Genomic DNA, 16,984 nt, shown 5'->3' with positions numbered 1-16,984 from the left:
GTACTTTAAATAAATCTTAAATAATTTTCGTAAACATTTTTCACTTCGTGGAGCCCTTGATATAAACATACTTAACAAGATCACGTCATAAAAATTTAAAAAAAATTAATAAGTACTTTGTCTACACTTCTACACTACTATTATAAAGAGGAAAGATTTGATTTTTTGTTTGTTTGTTTGTTTGTTTGAGTCGAATAGGCTCCGAAACTACTGGACCGATTTGAAAAATTCTTTTACCATTGGAATCCTGCATTATTTCTGCTGAACATAGGCTAATTTTTATTTTGGAAAAATATAAGGTTCCGTAAGATATTTGGGATTTTCGGACGCAAGGTTTAAAAAATCAACCAGAAAAGTTACTTATTTTGCGTACGCTGCCTAAACTATAAAAGATAGAGGCATAAAATGTTCTAAGTAATTATAGATCTTTTAAATATCTACAAAAAAGTCCGCGACACACTATACCTATCTATGTTGAGTGAGGCACAATAACCATTTTTTTATTAAAAAATCTAGAATTTTTTTTGGACTATATTTAAATGCGTTTATTTAAATCATGCTATTGACCCTTATCAAAATAAATTATTTCATCACTAAGTACAGTTAATGTAGATAATATTCGGTCTTTGAATGATTAAAATTGGACGTTTGGTTTTAATGTTATGGCGAAATTAAAATATTACGATTTCTGCTGCACGTTGCGAATTGGGCGTCAAGGCGCGATGCGCGGGTGTGCGTGCGGTAGGGGAGAGATTTAATTATCAGTGCCACAGACTCGCCCGGAGAGTCCACGTAAATATTACCTCGATCGTGGGAATCGCAGACACAATAGATTTTCAATAGTTATGCGACAGCCGGGTGCTGCTTTATTGATTTGATATAGACTATCGTGCTTCATTATTATAATCCTAATTTCAAAAAAGCTTTAAAAGTTATGACTACGAAAGTAATATTTTTAGAACTTTTTAAAATAAGTTTTGAATGACTATTATTTTTGATTGCTATTATAATTAATTAATTTCTTTAACTATAAATCTCCAATAGCGGCAGCCGGCTGCCAGCATAACAATTGAAGATCTATTGTGTCTGCGATACCCACGATGCCGATGCACGATGGAAGTATTAATGCATATTTTTTAATCCACACTATTTCTGCTGAATATAGGCTATATTTAATGGGAGAAAAAAGGGAACCGTATTAAGTGTTAATAATTGTGTGAAAAATCTACCAAAATATTCCTTCTTGCTTATCCATACTAATATTATAAATGCGAAAGTATCTCTGTCTGTCTGTCTTGCTTTCACGCCAAAACTACTGAACCGATTGCAATGAAATTTTGTATACAGTTATTCTAGAGTCTGAGAAAGGACATAGGCTACATTTTGATGTGGGAAAATATCTTATTTCCATGAAAATTTCGATGAAAATGAATTCGCATTGCGCGTGGCCAGCGCTCATCCCGGGGGTCCTGGGTTCGAGTCCCGCAGGCGGAACAAAAAGTTTTCAATGTTCCTGGGTCTTGGATGTGTATTAAAATAAAATTTCAAAAATCTTAAACATATTTTATGTATAATATTATAAAAAATCCAGAAATATATCGATGGAATGAACATTTTAGTTCTAATACGATTCAACAGATGGCGTTTTATTTTTTACTTTATTGTAACATAGAACTAATCATACTTATTAGTTAGTATGTTTTTGTTTATAGTTTTTAATACGTTAGAATATTATGTTTAATAATATTATCACTTGGTATAATAATAATCAATCTATCTTATCTTATGTAGAACTCCTACTGCATTTCTAATCCATACTATCCATACTAATATTATAAATGCGAAAGTATCTCTGTCTGTCTGTCTGTCTGTCTGTCTGTCTGTCTTGCTTTCACGCCAAAACTACTGAACCGATTGCAATGAAATTTTGTATACAGTTATTCTAGAGTCTGAGAAAGGACATAGGCTACATTTTGATGTGGGAAAATATCTTATTTCCATGAAAATATCGATGAAAATGAATTCGCATTGCGCGTGGCCAGCGCTCATCCCGGGGGTCCTGGGTTCGAGTCCCGCAGGCGGAACAAAAAGTTTTCAATGTTCCTGGGTCTTGGATGTGTATTAAAATAAAATTTCAAAAATCTTAAACATATTTTATGTATAATACTAGCTGTTGCCCGCGACTTCGTCCGCGTGGACTTTAGTTTATAGCGCGCGGTGTCAACAAAATTTGTGTCAAATTTAAAAACTTTTTAATACCCTGGTAAGTGCTTCCGGTGTAGCGCGGCCCTTAATTAATCAAAATACCCAAAAACAGCTATGCAGTGTGCACATAATCTATACTAATATTATAAATGCGAAAGTATCTCTGTCTGTCTGTCTGTCTGTCAGTCTCGCTTTCACGCCAAACGCCAAAAGTATCTCTGTCTGTCTGTCTGTCTGTCAGTCTCGCTTTCACGCCAAACGCCAAAACTTCCGAACCGATTGTAATGAAATTTTGTATACAGATAGTCTAAAGCCTGAGAAAGGACATAGGCTACTTTTTTACGGGAAAAAAGGGTTGTAAGGGGGTGAAAATGCGTAAATTTGTTCAAATTAAGTTAGTTCCAACAATTCATAATAGATGGCGCCGTGCGTCTTCTACATCGGGCTGACGCTTGCTCAAAAGTCTTTCTATAAGACGTGGTATCATCTTTTTAAGTTTCGATTTTTTTCGATTGTTATATCTATTCTACGGTATTAAATAACTCAGTACTTTATCTGCAGTGACGTAACCTTAAATCTATCAATGATAAATAGTTTATGGGTAAAGTTGTGTAATTGGAGGGCTAAATAAGCTTTAAAATTTGGCATAAAGTATAAAGTTTAATATAAAAAAATGAAATACTTATTGTGTGCACACTGCACAGCTGTATTGATTTAAGGGGTACCAGGGTTTTTTTATAAAAGCTTTTGACACCAATTTTGTTGACATCGCGCGCTATAAACTGAAGTCCACGCGGACGAAGTCGCGGGCAACAGCTAGTTTATAATAATTTTTTAATTTGAACAAAAAACTAGAAATCCAAGTAATGTTGTCAAAAAAAATTTTGTTTCATTTATTATCACGTACCTAATTGTTTTCATAATATTAATGAAGAACATGTATTAACTAATAAAAAAAAACCGCCATTTGCTAATAAAAAATTTATATTTTAATTAATGGACTATTTCGATGCTTTTAAAAAAATTTTTGTCTTACCTTTATTCTCTTGAAAATATTATGATTTTTAGAAACAATTTTTTTTCAATATTTTATTGATTTTTTGAATATTTTATTGCTTTTTTTTTAATTTTTTTAAATATTTTATTGTTTTTTCAATATTGTATTTAACAATATTTTCTTGTTTATAATCGTTTTTTTAATATTTCAGTTGTTTAAATTATTAATTTAGAAAAAAAATTCCTCTTAAAAATCATGATTGGATCGTCCTCAATATGGTTACAAAAACTAAAATTTTTTTTATCAACAATTTCATTGTTTATTAACTTAACAATTTGTTAAAAAAAAATCTGAACTTTTATATATTTTTTTTCTAAAATTCCTAAAAAATACAAAAACAACGATGTACAACAAAGTGCAGATTTTTTTTGAAAAGGTGCAATAAAAAATCGAAAAAGTAAGGACCCTGAGCCATGTAAGGCCATGTTCCTTTGAAGGCCAACTATCAAAAATAATCGCAGATAACGTCATGTAAAGATATTTTCCTTCTACTACACACTTAGATCCATCAAACTTATGGCCACAAACGCGGCGGCGAGTCGATCGCGCCGCTATTGTGGCAGTGAGATCTCACTGTTTGTAGACTTTGGTTGTCGAGACTACAATTGTAATTTCCGCACCCTGAAAAACTTTAGTTTTTAGTAGTGACCGACTGAACTTTCGGTTTTGGTTTCGGCCAGTTTCGGCCAAAAAATCTAGTTTCGGCCTTAGTTTCGGTTTCGGCCAAAATATAGCCGAAACTGAAACTCATGCATCGTTCGGTAAACTTCGCAGTTAACTCGAGCTTGCTTGCCAGCGAGGCCCTGGCTCAGTTCGCCACCATTTATTTAATCATGTTTTGAGATTATGTATTCCAGATTACTCCCAAATCAAAAATTAGCACTTCGTTTTATTTTCATTAAATTGTCTTAACTTATTGTTATCGAAATTGTATTATTGAATTTTATTTCTACGATAAAAGCAGGCTTATTTAATATATTATATAACTTTTGGCAAATTACGTGCTATTTTAACAATGTTTCCCAAACAAACTATTTAGTAAATGCTATGATAAATTGATTATATTGTGTGTGAACTTTATTTACTTAAGAATTTTGTTTGACTGTGAGATTATAGGATATCTTAGGATATATCTTGTGAGATTTATCTAGTAAATCATCTCACCTCACTCTTTTTTTTTTGGACACGAAATCTCTTAGGACTTAGACCGTTCCTACCCTGCTAGAATCTTATCTAGCCCACTTCCCCTTAAGCCTCACTCTTGCGGCCCTCAGTATATTTTATTTTTCAGGTTTAGTGGCAAAACGCCTTCTGGAGAAAAAAAATATGACGTCAACTACAAGTTTGCTTAGTCATTTCGTTTTGAACTTCAACCGGGGTCGTGTCTATGTCTCCCATAAAAATAATATACTACAATTATTGATTTTGTTTTTAGTAGTACCTACGTTACGTCGTTTTATAAAACTTAGTTCTCATTAAACGTGTTCCTACGGGGATCAATAAAAAAGCAAGAAACGATATATAAACTACCCAAACGCATCATTTTTTTCGTCTATGATTTTCGATTCGCCATGGCACTACACTTTCAGGACTTTAACGGCTTTAATGAAGTTTAACCGTGCAACATTGGACGTTCTGAAGATAAAACTCGGATTTGTTGTGAACTTTATGTTGGTGAAATGCAATTTGTTGCTATAAACGCGTTTATACGTGTAGAACCAATTTAGTGTACACTAAGCGCGTTTTATTTCTTAGGTGAATCGCACCTAAATAAAATTACTTCAAATAATTTCTGCTCTTGTTTCTCAGGGTAATCCTTCGTTATAATACATTAAGGGGAATTTCACCAATCACACTTAAACGTTTTATTAAACTAAGTTCTCATTGAACAATGAACGCGTTTATATGGCGACGTGAATCTCGATTTGTTTCATATAGATTTTACATTCTTCATTTAATCGCGATTAATGAATCTAAGTTTACGTTATACGTTTGATTGATGATTTTTATACGTTTTTATCATCTTTGAGCCTTGTCACGTTGTTTTAGTAACAAATAGCAAGAAACGATAAATAAGCTAACCAAACGCATATCTGTGAAAACTGTCAACTTAACAATTATTTCGCCTATATTTTTCGATCTGTCATACACTACACCGACAGGAGTCAGGACATGTGTTTTATCAAGGAACTCGAATATTAGGCGTTCAGAAGATAAAAATCAGATTTGCTGTGAATGAGACGAAACGCATCTACTTGGAATCATATAAAAAAACGGAATATAGTACAAAAAGTTACTCGAGTCTAAGAATTGTCTTATAAATGAAGAAATATTCATGGTAAGAAATGTCGCAAAAAGTAAAAAATTCAATGTGGTATCTTTTCTTTAGTTTGAAAAATTGTAATTTATGTTAAAAATCAATAAATTTCAGTAAATAATGGTAATTTTGAATGTTTTACCAAGTTTCGGTTTCGGTTTCGGCCGAAACTAAGAGTAAGGCCGAAAGTTTGGTTTTGGTTTCGGTTTCGGCTGAAAAATCAGTTTTGGTCGGACACTAGTTTTTAGTTACATAACCTATATCTATCTCAAATTTTATTGCAGGGGATTTTCGTACAGAGATATAATATGTATGGTACTAATAAAAGAAAATCTACTTTTGCCTCGACTTACGTTAAAATATTGGTAATGTTCCTAGGAAGGCCGGTGGTTCCATAAGGCCCAACCAAAGATTTGATAGTTGGCCTTGCTAGGGAATATAAACTTTACAAGGAACATCTAAACATCATTAACATATAAACAGTTATTTTTAGTTATAAATGCGAACCGTAACAATTAAAATAATGTTGTTTTTTTTAATCTTTACTTATTAGGATTATTAAACTTATACACGCATATTGAACATTATGGCCTTATAAAGAACGCGCCTATAAGAAGGCCATTTTAGATTTAAAAAAAAATTGATTGTATTATAAAACGCATTGGCAATTAGTTATAAGGTGTCAATGTGATACTCATTGCTACTATTTTTAAAGAATTTCCATTTATATATTCTTATAACAAAATGATGTTCAAGCTATATTCGTTATAGTTTTTTTAGATGATATAAATATATTGAGCATTTAATTTGTTGCTTAATTGAAAGAAATTATAATTTATTTATTTATTTAACTCTTTATTGTACACAAGAAACACATATAAAGATATAATTAACACAGAAAGACGACACAAAGGAACTGCTTATTTCTAAAATAAATCTCTTACAGCAGCCCTACGAAGAGATACAATTTAAAAGACAGCAGATAGGACGTGCACAATCAATAGCTATTAACTAATTTAACTAAATCAACTATATATACAACAATATCGAACTAATAATAATTTATACTAAGACTATAATATAAAACCTATACTTATATAAAATCAATAAATAATAATATGAATATAATAAATAAATACTATATGTATACATAATAATACAAATTACGGTGATTGAGAATTAAGATAATGCTCTTTCAATCGTCTTTTAAACACAGCGATAGTTGGACTGTCACGAACAGTGTGGGGAAGCGAGTTCCATAATCTGACTGCGTGCACGGTAAAGGAATAGGAGTACAAATTGGTACGGTGGGATGGGAGGGAGAGGTTAGTTCTGACACTGGATCTGCACGGGATTTCAGGAGGGTGGGAAAAGTTAAATCTATCGAGCAGATAGGATGGAGAGAGAGGATTATGCAAAATATTATAAAGTAAACAGAGGATAAGGGAGTTGCGACGGAGACGGATAGGAAGCCACTTGAGCCTCAACCTGAAGGCTGATACGTGATCAAATTTTTTAAGTGCAAACACAAAACGGATACAGAGATTCTGTAAACTTTCTAGTTTTGTTAACAGCTCCTCGGTGATGTCCAAGTAGCAGGAGTCGGCGTAGTCTAGGATAGGAAGGATTAGGGTCTGGACAAGAAGGATTTTAGTTTTCAAAGGCAAAAAATTTTGGAGGCACTTCAACTTATGCAACGAGTAGTATACCTTTTTACTGACTTCACTAACATTAGTAGTCCAAGCAAGGTTATTATCTAAAATTAGGCCTAGATTTTTGGCAGTGTCGGTAAAAGGAATGACAGTGCCATCATATACGATACTAGGTGCATCACGTACACGCTGTGTCATGTATTTACTGCCTATGATCATGGCCTGTGACTTACCTGGATTGACCATCAGACCAAATGATTTAGCCCATTCAGCTATTTTTTTGAGATCGGCATTAATTTCAGCAATTGCAGAAATAATGTCCTCAATGAGCGAATGACGGTAAATTTGCAAGTCGTCTGCGTAGAGATGGAAATTGGATGCAATTAATTTGGAAACAGTATTTATAAAAATAGAAAATAAAAGGGGAGAAAGAACGCCACCCTGGGGAACACCCGCCTCGATGTCACACCAATCTGAGAAAGCCTCATCAGAGCGGACCCGTTGCGAACGTCCCCGAAGATATGAGTATAATGTTATGAGAGTATAATGTTATTATTATTATTATTAAATAATTGTAACTCTATTTTCAAGTTAAGCGACTGATGTATAACATTGGCCTTGTTTGGAGCTGTGTTCCTTGCAATTTTTTTAGTTAATAAACGAATAACAAGCATTTTCCCGTTAGATTGGCCTAGAGGGACGAAGCAAAAACATGGTAATATGTGTACATACAGTTTTATGTTAATATTATGCTACAGTTCGACAAGGCTTTATTTGAACGTGGCGAGAAAAGGAACTATACGCTATATCATAGAAAAACGTCATTTTTGACATGTGTTTGACAGTCTCCTTTACCAGCAGGCAGCAGCGCTCCCGTTAATGTCACCCACGTTCAAATAAAGCCTTGTCGAACTGTAACGAAAACTAGGTTTAAGATAGGTATTTTGATTTATGTCACACTTGACAGTCACTGATATTTTTTGGAAACACAACCCATATGTAGTCAGTGAAGCTAACCTGCAGATAATTTCAGATCAGTGAGGAACCAATAGAAAATCTAGAAGTGTCTATCCTTACGCCATCTAGATTGTTAAAAATAAAATTAAAAAATATAAATGAAAATGCCTCATTGTATAATATATAATATACTCGATGTAAAAAACTATGAAAAACACTAATAATAGTGTCATAATGTGATGTTGCAAGATGTGAGGGTAGAGACGATGATGATGAATCTAATTTACCATTAGCATATTTATTATGCCTTCATAGCCGAAGTGCCATAATAAAAAAAAAAAATCTGTTATTAGGGGTTTTCCCCCCAGATTTAGGGGTTAAATAAGTGAGATGGGATTTTTTTAGGGGTCTAAAATTTTTAGGGGTATTTTCAGGGATTTTTATACTTTTTAATATTTTTAAATTGTTGATATTAATATTAATTATTTCTTGACCTAGCGACTTCTAGCGACATCTATTACGTAATTCTATGACCACTCTGTGGTGACTGGCGGCAATACTGATGGTCCGATTTATATTAAATCGTAATGATGTCACTTGTGCAACATTTAATCCAACAAATAAAATGTTGAATTTATTCAATAATAAGATGTACGACTTCAAAACATCTGAATCTTCAGATGAAGATGAAATATTTAACTAAAATTAGCCCAATCCGTTCAGCCGTTTTCGAGTTTTAGCGTTACTAACATAATTGAAAATCCATTTTTATATATATACAGATTTTAGGGGGAAAACAGAAAAATTAAGGCGATTTTAGGGGTTTTTGACACCAATTTAGGGATAAATATTTTTGAGAGGTGGTAACACTGTTGACAATCGACAGTTCAACAGTTGACGAAATGTCAATTGTCAAAAATAATGCATGTTTCTTGATTTTATTTCAGTGAATTTTATTTGGAAATAAATAATAAAAACATGTGGATATAATGTTACGTATTAGAACAATCGAAAAATTAACTTAGGTTTATATATTCTGACGAGGGAATCAAAGTGAGAAAGTGAAAAATGTTTAATTACAAATACCTCGCTCGAGCGCACCTCGAAGGTTTTGATAATTATAAAGTAAGTTAAGTAAAATACTCGTATTTTATAGCAATATCAAGAAAATTTATTCTTATTTAATATTAGCAAATAAAATTTGCAGTCACTTACAAAATTTGATAGAGTAACATGCTGAGTTTAAAAATAACCAAAACATCGATCGATCATTTTACGCAATAAGTATTTGAATCCGCAATTCACTGCGGCAAGAAAATATTATGAAGGAAACACAATACATAAACTAAAGGTTGGACTGAAGGAAACGGGGCACTATAGAAAAAAGACTTAGAAAAATTTTTCGTCAAAATTTTAACCTCTTATAACCACCCTTTTTGAATATACCAATCGATAGGGGGTGGCAAGGGGAGCAAAAAAGCTCAGATAAACTTTCCTCAAGAACCTCGTTAGTATGGCGAAAACACTTAGAAAAAATTTGACTACAAAAATACAACCCCCTATAACCACCCCTTTTTATTATACCAATCGATAGGGGGCGCCAAGGAAAGCAAAAAAGCTCAGATAAACTTTTCTCAAAAATCAACCCCTGTCGAATGACAGGCCGAAATGTGACCCTTGTTAGTATGACGAAAATACTTCAACCCCTTAATATTATCTAAAATTTATGTGAAAAAGATATGGCACCAGACCATTAGTATAGTTTTAAACTTTTCTCTCTTATTTATTTTGACAAATTAATAAGGGTAATACCATAATGTTAAATGTTGTAAATTGTAATGCTTTTGCTCCTTGTAATGCTATCAATGTAAACTGTTATTTGCGATATGCCAAATTTAGAAAAACATTTACCAATAAGTTGGCTGAGTTTGAAAAGTTTGTTTATTTTGAAAATTGAGATTAGCTGAAAATTGAGATTGATAAAACTGATTCCCAAAATCTATTTTTATGAATGCTTTGTATTATTTTTACTGTTCTAATAATAAAAATTGATATTTGATTTTTTTACAGTATATGTCAAAAGACACGAGCCCACTCAGTGTATATGTTATGCACCCATTCTGGAACAAAGTTGTGGAGGTAAGCTAGAAACATTCAATCTTTCAAACTTACAGACATCAAAGTCTTAGTATTAGGGTCCCGTTTTTACCCTTTGGGTACAGAACCCTAAAAAGGTTTTTTCACTACCTTCTACCATGGTATGGCCCAAGGGCGTCGCCAGCCGATGGCACAGGGGGGGGGGGGGTAAGTTGACTTTACCTACTACAATTCATACTTTTCTCATTCTCTATGAATGAGAAAAGTAGGTATGAATTGTAGATAAAGTAGACAGCACATGAAGCTACGAACTACGAGCCTTACATCTATGATCTGCAGCGATTGTAATAACAACAGTTTACAGTATCTTAGTACTATATACGTATATATTATATTATGTGACAGTATAGAGTCCAATGTGTAAAGCTATACGAGCACGAGCTCTTGACTATGCAATAAAAAACTTGTAAATAAGTTTTTATTAATATTATAGTGGTTGTTGTTTGCATTATATTTGGCAACTTTTTTAGAATCTCTAGGGGGGGCAGCTGCCCCTCCCTGCCCCCCCGCCGCCTTTGGGTATGGGGGGGGGGGGCAGATCAAGAAACCCTAAAATTTTCTTCGTAGTTTTTAACAAAATATAAGCGAACAAACTGGAATTGAATATCTCCCCTCTCACCCTCTTCATTCCACGTTTAGGTATGAAACTCGTAAGCAATATAGGGGGGGGGGGGGGGAACTGCCCCCCCTGCCCGTACCTCGCTAAACCCATGCCTTCTACTAATATGCTCATCGAGTTGTAGTTGTAGCTTTACGTGAGTGAAAGAATTTTTAAAATCAATTCGGTAGTTTTTGAGCCTATGCAATGCATACAAACTTTTCCTCTAGTATCTGTATAATAGTATAGAATTGTAGGTGCATATTATAATATGTGGTAAAATATTTTTTTATTTTTAATTATAATGTTATTTTTAATTATAATGTTTAGTTTCAATTGTATCCATAATATTTTGTTTGCAGATTGTTCCAAAATGGGTAGCGCCAAATGTTTTGACGTTTTCTGGATTCCTTCTCACTGTTCTTGACTTCTTATTGCTCTCATACTACGACTATGACTACTTAGCTGCTAGTTCAAGATCACAAAATGAAACTACTACTGAACCATTAAATGGTCATGTAGAAGCCATACCGCAGTCTCTTTGGTACCTCCTGGCCGCCTTTCTTTTCTTGGCATATACGTTAGGTAAAATGAACATTATATTCCTTGTATGACTAAAATAATTTGCTAAAAGACTTTGTTTTTTTTTTTTTTTCGTGACTATTGATACAGGTCCTTCAGTCAGACTTTGTTTTTAATGAATGAGTGTTCTTTAGCAATAAAAATTTAAATAATTTAGTTTTTTTTAAATAATAAGTTGTATCTTTATGTCAGATGGCATTGATGGCAAGCAAGCACGGCGCACACAAACCTCAGGACCGCTGGGAGAGCTATTTGATCATGGCCTTGATTCATATTCAGTCTTCTTCATACCAGCATGCCTTTACTCAATATTTGGACGACTGGATTTCTCCATAGCCCCAATAAGGTGATTTTTTTCTGTTATTGTTACATTACACTTCAATATTACCAAAATCTTTTACTTTTTTAACTAATGAAGTTGTAAGCATGGGCGTACCAAGGATTTTAGCTGGGGGGGGCACCTCACCTGTTTCAAGATGGTCAGTCTGGTATATTATTGAAACAAAAAATTTTTTTAATCTGACTGAAAATACATTTTGTTTCCAACTCTTCCTTTTGCGCAGAGTAAGTAATTTAATTCCCACTTGCTTAATTGGATAATTGACGTTTATTTCATCTTCTAGGGGATGGGCAGCTGCCTCCCCCCCGGCCCTTACCTGGGTACGACCATGGTTGTAAGCAATGTATAATAACATTATTTTCTTGTCCTACTAATCCTACTAATATTATAAAGGCGAAAGTTTTTTTTTTTTAATCTATGGACGCTTCACACCACGTCAGTCTGGCCCCGTGCTAAGTACCTAAAGGACTTGTGTTACAGGTACCAGACAGCGGAAATATATTTAATACTTTTATACTATACATATATTTAAGATTTTTATTATATCATACACATATTTAATACACATCCAGACCCGGGAACATTGAAAACTTTTTGTTCCGTCGGCGGGATTCGAACCCGCGACCCCCGGCTTGAGCTACCAACGCGCTCACCACTGAGCCACAGAGGTCGTCAAGTTTGTTTGGATGTATGGATGTATGGATGATTGTTACTCTTTCACGCAGAAACTACTGAACGGATTTTAATGAAACTTTACAATAATATAGCTTATACATCAGAATAATACATAGGTTAATTTTAACCGACTTTCAAAATGGGGGAGGTGTTATGTTCGTTTTCTTATATTCAACGATTACTCCGCCGTTTGTTAACCGATTTTCAAAATTTTTCTTTTGGTATATAGGGTATCATCCCGATTTGGTATTATATTCACAAAAGTGGTGATCTGATGAAGGAACCATAAGTAATCGAGGGAACTCCTCAAAATTTATAGGGAAACATGTGGTGACTTCGGTTTCGTGAGAAGTATTATAAGCATATGCTACCAACAAGTATACCGAGGTATACCTGGTATACCGTGGTTCGGAAGGTGCTGAGAGAACTCCTGATTCTTTATAGATACAAGCTTAGGAGTTTCGGCGTTGTTTTAAGAACGGAAAGCATATGCTACTATGCAAATTACATTCATCACAATCATCATCACTACCATATTATACCATTTCATAGTCTTTTAGAAGGAGACTCGAGTTTGTCAAGCAATAATTAAAAAAAAAATCTATGGTATTATATATATAGGGTATGGGGATCCATTAACGCATTATATTATGTAAAATTTTTTTTTGGCCAATAATTATTTGTATTTGTATGTTTGCTTGAACGTGTCAATCTCAGAAACTACAGGTCCGATTTAAAAACTTATCTCAGTGTTAGATAGATCATTTATCGAGTAAGACGACCGAAGAAACTCAGGAAAATGTGGGAAAAACGGGGGAAATATTAGAAATTACGAACTACTGGAGTAATTTTTATGGCAATATTTGGCACAGATATAGAGTAGACCAAGTGAAGGGAGTAGAGACATAAGCTATTTTTAAGGGAAAATGTACGGTTTCCGTAAAATTCCTAATTTACGCGGGCGAAGCCGCGCGGGACACCTAGTCTTCTATAAATTTTTAGACTTCTATGTTTCTTGCAGAATGTACTACATTATGTGGAATCTCTTACTCAACTTCTACATAAGCCACTGGGAGAAATATAATACAGGAGTTCTGTTTTTACCATGGGGCTACGATTTTAGTATGTGGGTATGTAAACTTTTTATAGTATAATATTCTGTTCGTAAGTACTTAAATTTCTATTTAGACAGGTATGTAGAGTATAAACCACAGAAATAAATCAAGATAGAACAGCGACACGCGTGCGTTGCTAAAGAATCGATCGTGTCAATTTTTACTTTACATTTAGTTAGAACAAATAACTTACCCGTGGAAAGAAATACCTCCTTTTGACCGATTCACATTCGTACTTCTGTTTCTACAATTAGACAATGCACAATGAGGCATTTTTGCACAACCGTTTCGGTACATGTAATCAAGTCGAGACGTGCGCGCTGATTAAATGAACGTTCAATATAAGCTTATATACAACGTTTCTTGTATAAGCTTATATTGCGCCGTATAACATTGTTTTCGTAATTTTTATTGATAAATAAAGGTTAAAAAAAACAAATCTTGCTCACTTGTGCAAGATTGAAACACGCGTACTCCACCCGCTTAGCCGTTCTATCTTGATTTCTGTGGTATAAACTTGATTTGTATTTAATTATTTTCTAATTGATTTCTATAACAATTTTTTATGAGTAAATTCTTTTCAAAATAAAATGTTGGCAGACCTCGACATTTGTGTTTCTTTGGACTGGATTGAAAGGAACAGGGTTCTACAAGCGCTACCTGTTTGGCTCTTACACTCTGGCAAATGCGTTTGAGTGGCTCATATATGGGACTGGAGTTTTCACTAATCTGCCGGTTGCTGTGTACAATATTTACCTGTGAGTAATTTTTTAAGGCATTAGGTTGGTCCATGCATGATTATTGTATAATAATAATCAGTGCTTTTGTTTGTTTTAAATAAATGTTTTACGAATACCTGTACCCAACAAACCCAGTTCTGCTATAGTTATGAACTGGTTATGAGATGGTGATGTCAGTAATGGATCTGAGGAGCATCTGTGCTCCTCAGATCCATTACTGGCATTTAGTGTGTAGTTCGGTTATAAAACCGAACTACACTCTAAATTCGGCTTTGCGAACCTCATTTCTAACCATCATCCGTGAATCTCGGATTCGGATCAGATCTGCTTCGGATAATGGATATAATGCGATACCGCCTTCAAAATAATTATATAGTAGAATCGGGGTACTTTATTCTGATATAACAACAAAAAAATGTTGGTTAGGACACTTAAGGTGCCGGTTGGCAGGGGACGACATGAAGCAACCGTAGACGACGTGTCGTCGCGACACTACTGGTTTCTATGTATCTCTATGAAATACCGTGCGCAGCGACACTCATTCATAGAAATACATAGAAACCAATAGTGTCGCGACGACACTTCGTCTGCTGCAACTTCATGTAGCCGGCTTCCAACTTGTACCTTTATGCTTAACAGCTACCATCTATAAATTCAGATCGTATAAGCTGCGCACGGGCAAGATGCGATCGACCTGGGAGGCGCTGCGGCCGCTGTGGTCGCTGCTGAGCATGTTCGCGGTGAGCTCGCTGTGGGTGCACCACTCCCAGCGCCTGCCGGACTGCGACCCCAGAATACTGTTCCTGCTCATCGGTACACTGTTCAGCAATGTCGCGGTACGTGATGAGAGTCTCCGCTACTAATAAAAGATCTGGAGTGGTCTAAAGAGGGAGGTGACAGGGATCATGATAAAAATCTAAGTTAAGAATGTCAAATGTTAACATGATAAAAATCTAAGTTTAAATGTTAAATGTTAGCTGGGCTTGATATATCCTAGCCATATTACGTGGGGACCGCCTTGTATGCGCGGAATCGCGGTGTTTGCGCATTCAGCTACGAATTCCATTTCAGTTTTTATCCGTTGTCATTTGATCGCACACTCCATTTCGGTATCGTATGATCATTGATCACCCATTTTATTTCAATGTCGTCTGACCACACATTCATTGTATGATCACAACTTCTAGTGTCGTCTGATCGTGAGCCAGATGAGCAACCAGCGGTGCGAGGCGGTAAACTGGCTGCTGTGGCCTCTGACGGCGGCGGCGAGCGTGTCCCTGGCCTTCCCGCACTACGAGCTCGTGGCCTTCTACGGCCTGACCGCGCTCACCGTGGCCGCGCATATTCATTATGGCACTTGCGTGGTGGGTATTACCTTTCTATTAGTTAGGAAGTGTTACTGGTAGATGTAGCGGGATTATGTAAGTTTGAACTAACCAAAGTTTTGTAGTTGTAACAGCGGCCGCGATTTCTCAAGCGATAATATGTATTACTACAATGAAGATAAAGTTTAAAATCATTTGACACTGAAAGTGCTCGCCTCGCCGCTGTCATTCCGGTGTAGCGCGGCCCTTAAAGCTACTTTTCGACAATGGTTTCTTTCCGGCAAATATTCATTTATCTTATTTTCATTGCAGGTGCGACAGATGTGTGACCACTTCCGAATAAGCTGTTTCCATATAAAGCAGCGTGCAGATTGACTCCTAGACGACAGTGCGTGCTAAATAATGTAACATTATTGTACAGTCTGCAAAAGATCATAGGAATGTAAGAAAAGTATTTTTGTACAAGTAATGTTAGCTAGGATATGAGCTCTTGGTATTTCCCGCCGTATTGAAAAAACGATACTTTTAATATCTCTCGTAGAATAAAACTCTTTAAAAATAAAAACTGATAACTAAAGTGCCTGTTTATGATTAAGATTTAAAGATTTATTGATCCTAGCGTAATTTGAGAAGTCAAAAGATTTTTTGCCGACTGTACTATTACATGTTCAGAAACATACATTACATGTTGAAACAATAGACATAGATGTTACGAAATAGTATCTTAATAGTGGAAATGTTACATAGCAAAGAAAAATGTTATTCAACAATTACTTAGAAATCATTGCAATTTTTCGGCATCAGGGGAGAACGAATAAAAATAACTACTAAGGGCCTGTTTCACCACTTCCTCATAAGTGCCGAATAGGATATTCACCACTTAACTTGACAGATCAAGTATGGAGAATCTATCAAAAAAGTCGTGAATAGCCTATTCGGCACTTTATCAGAAAGTTGTGAAACAGGCCCTTAGTCATATGAGTTTTAAAATTAGAAACAAATTATTTATTTGTGTCTATAAAATCCTTTGATTTAACTTACTTTTCTTATTAAAATTTCTTTGTATGTTTCTTTGCTTGTTAGAATTGTTATATTATTGAAAAGATTGTGTATTACAAATTACTATGATATGATAATATGTTAAAAGAATTTGTTTAACTTAGTGGAAAGCTAGGATATCCAACCTAAATACTTCATTCACCATCCAAGACCATCTAAAGTTTCATCTTTGTGTACACATCTTTTGTCGCTTCATAGCACGCAT

General features: G+C 34.7%; 1 protein-coding gene across 2 annotated transcripts; it reads left to right on the top strand.

Moving 5' to 3' along the window:
- Positions 1–9,123: 9,123 nt before the first annotated feature.
- LOC121726527 (ethanolaminephosphotransferase 1-like) lies at positions 9,124–16,588 on the top strand. 2 transcript variants are annotated; one of them, XM_042113928.1, is made up of 9 exons: positions 9,124–9,313; positions 10,259–10,327; positions 11,306–11,528; positions 11,718–11,871; positions 13,562–13,670; positions 14,256–14,413; positions 15,054–15,231; positions 15,583–15,759; positions 16,033–16,588. In XM_042113928.1, exons 1-9 carry the CDS (start codon positions 9,257–9,259, stop codon positions 16,093–16,095), a joined length of 1,188 nt encoding a protein of 395 aa, XP_041969862.1. In that variant the 5' UTR covers positions 9,124–9,256; the 3' UTR covers positions 16,096–16,588. The 2 variants fall into 2 exon arrangements, with proteins under 2 accessions (XP_041969862.1, XP_041969870.1); XM_042113936.1 differs by having other exon boundaries at positions 9,125–9,241.
- Positions 16,589–16,984: the final 396 nt, after the last annotated feature.

Source organism: Aricia agestis, chromosome 1, assembly GCF_905147365.1.
Source record: "Aricia agestis chromosome 1, ilAriAges1.1, whole genome shotgun sequence".
NCBI lineage: Eukaryota > Metazoa > Arthropoda > Insecta > Lepidoptera > Lycaenidae > Aricia > Aricia agestis.
Note: the sequence above shows the minus strand (reverse complement) of the source record. Positions and strands in the feature narration are given on the sequence as shown.

Excerpts from the sequence above, each read along its gene's own strand:
- LOC121726527 (XM_042113928.1), top strand. The coding sequence starts at position 9,257 with ATGTTTAATTACAAATACCTCGCTCGAGCGCACCTCGAAGGTTTTGAT. Across the intron at positions 9,314-10,258 it reads AAGGTTTTGATAATTATAAA|TATATGTCAAAAGACACGAG; the intron begins GTAAGTTAAGTA and ends ATTTTTTTACAG. Across the intron at positions 15,232-15,582 it reads CACTGTTCAGCAATGTCGCG|TGTCGTCTGATCGTGAGCCA; the intron begins GTACGTGATGAG and ends CACAACTTCTAG.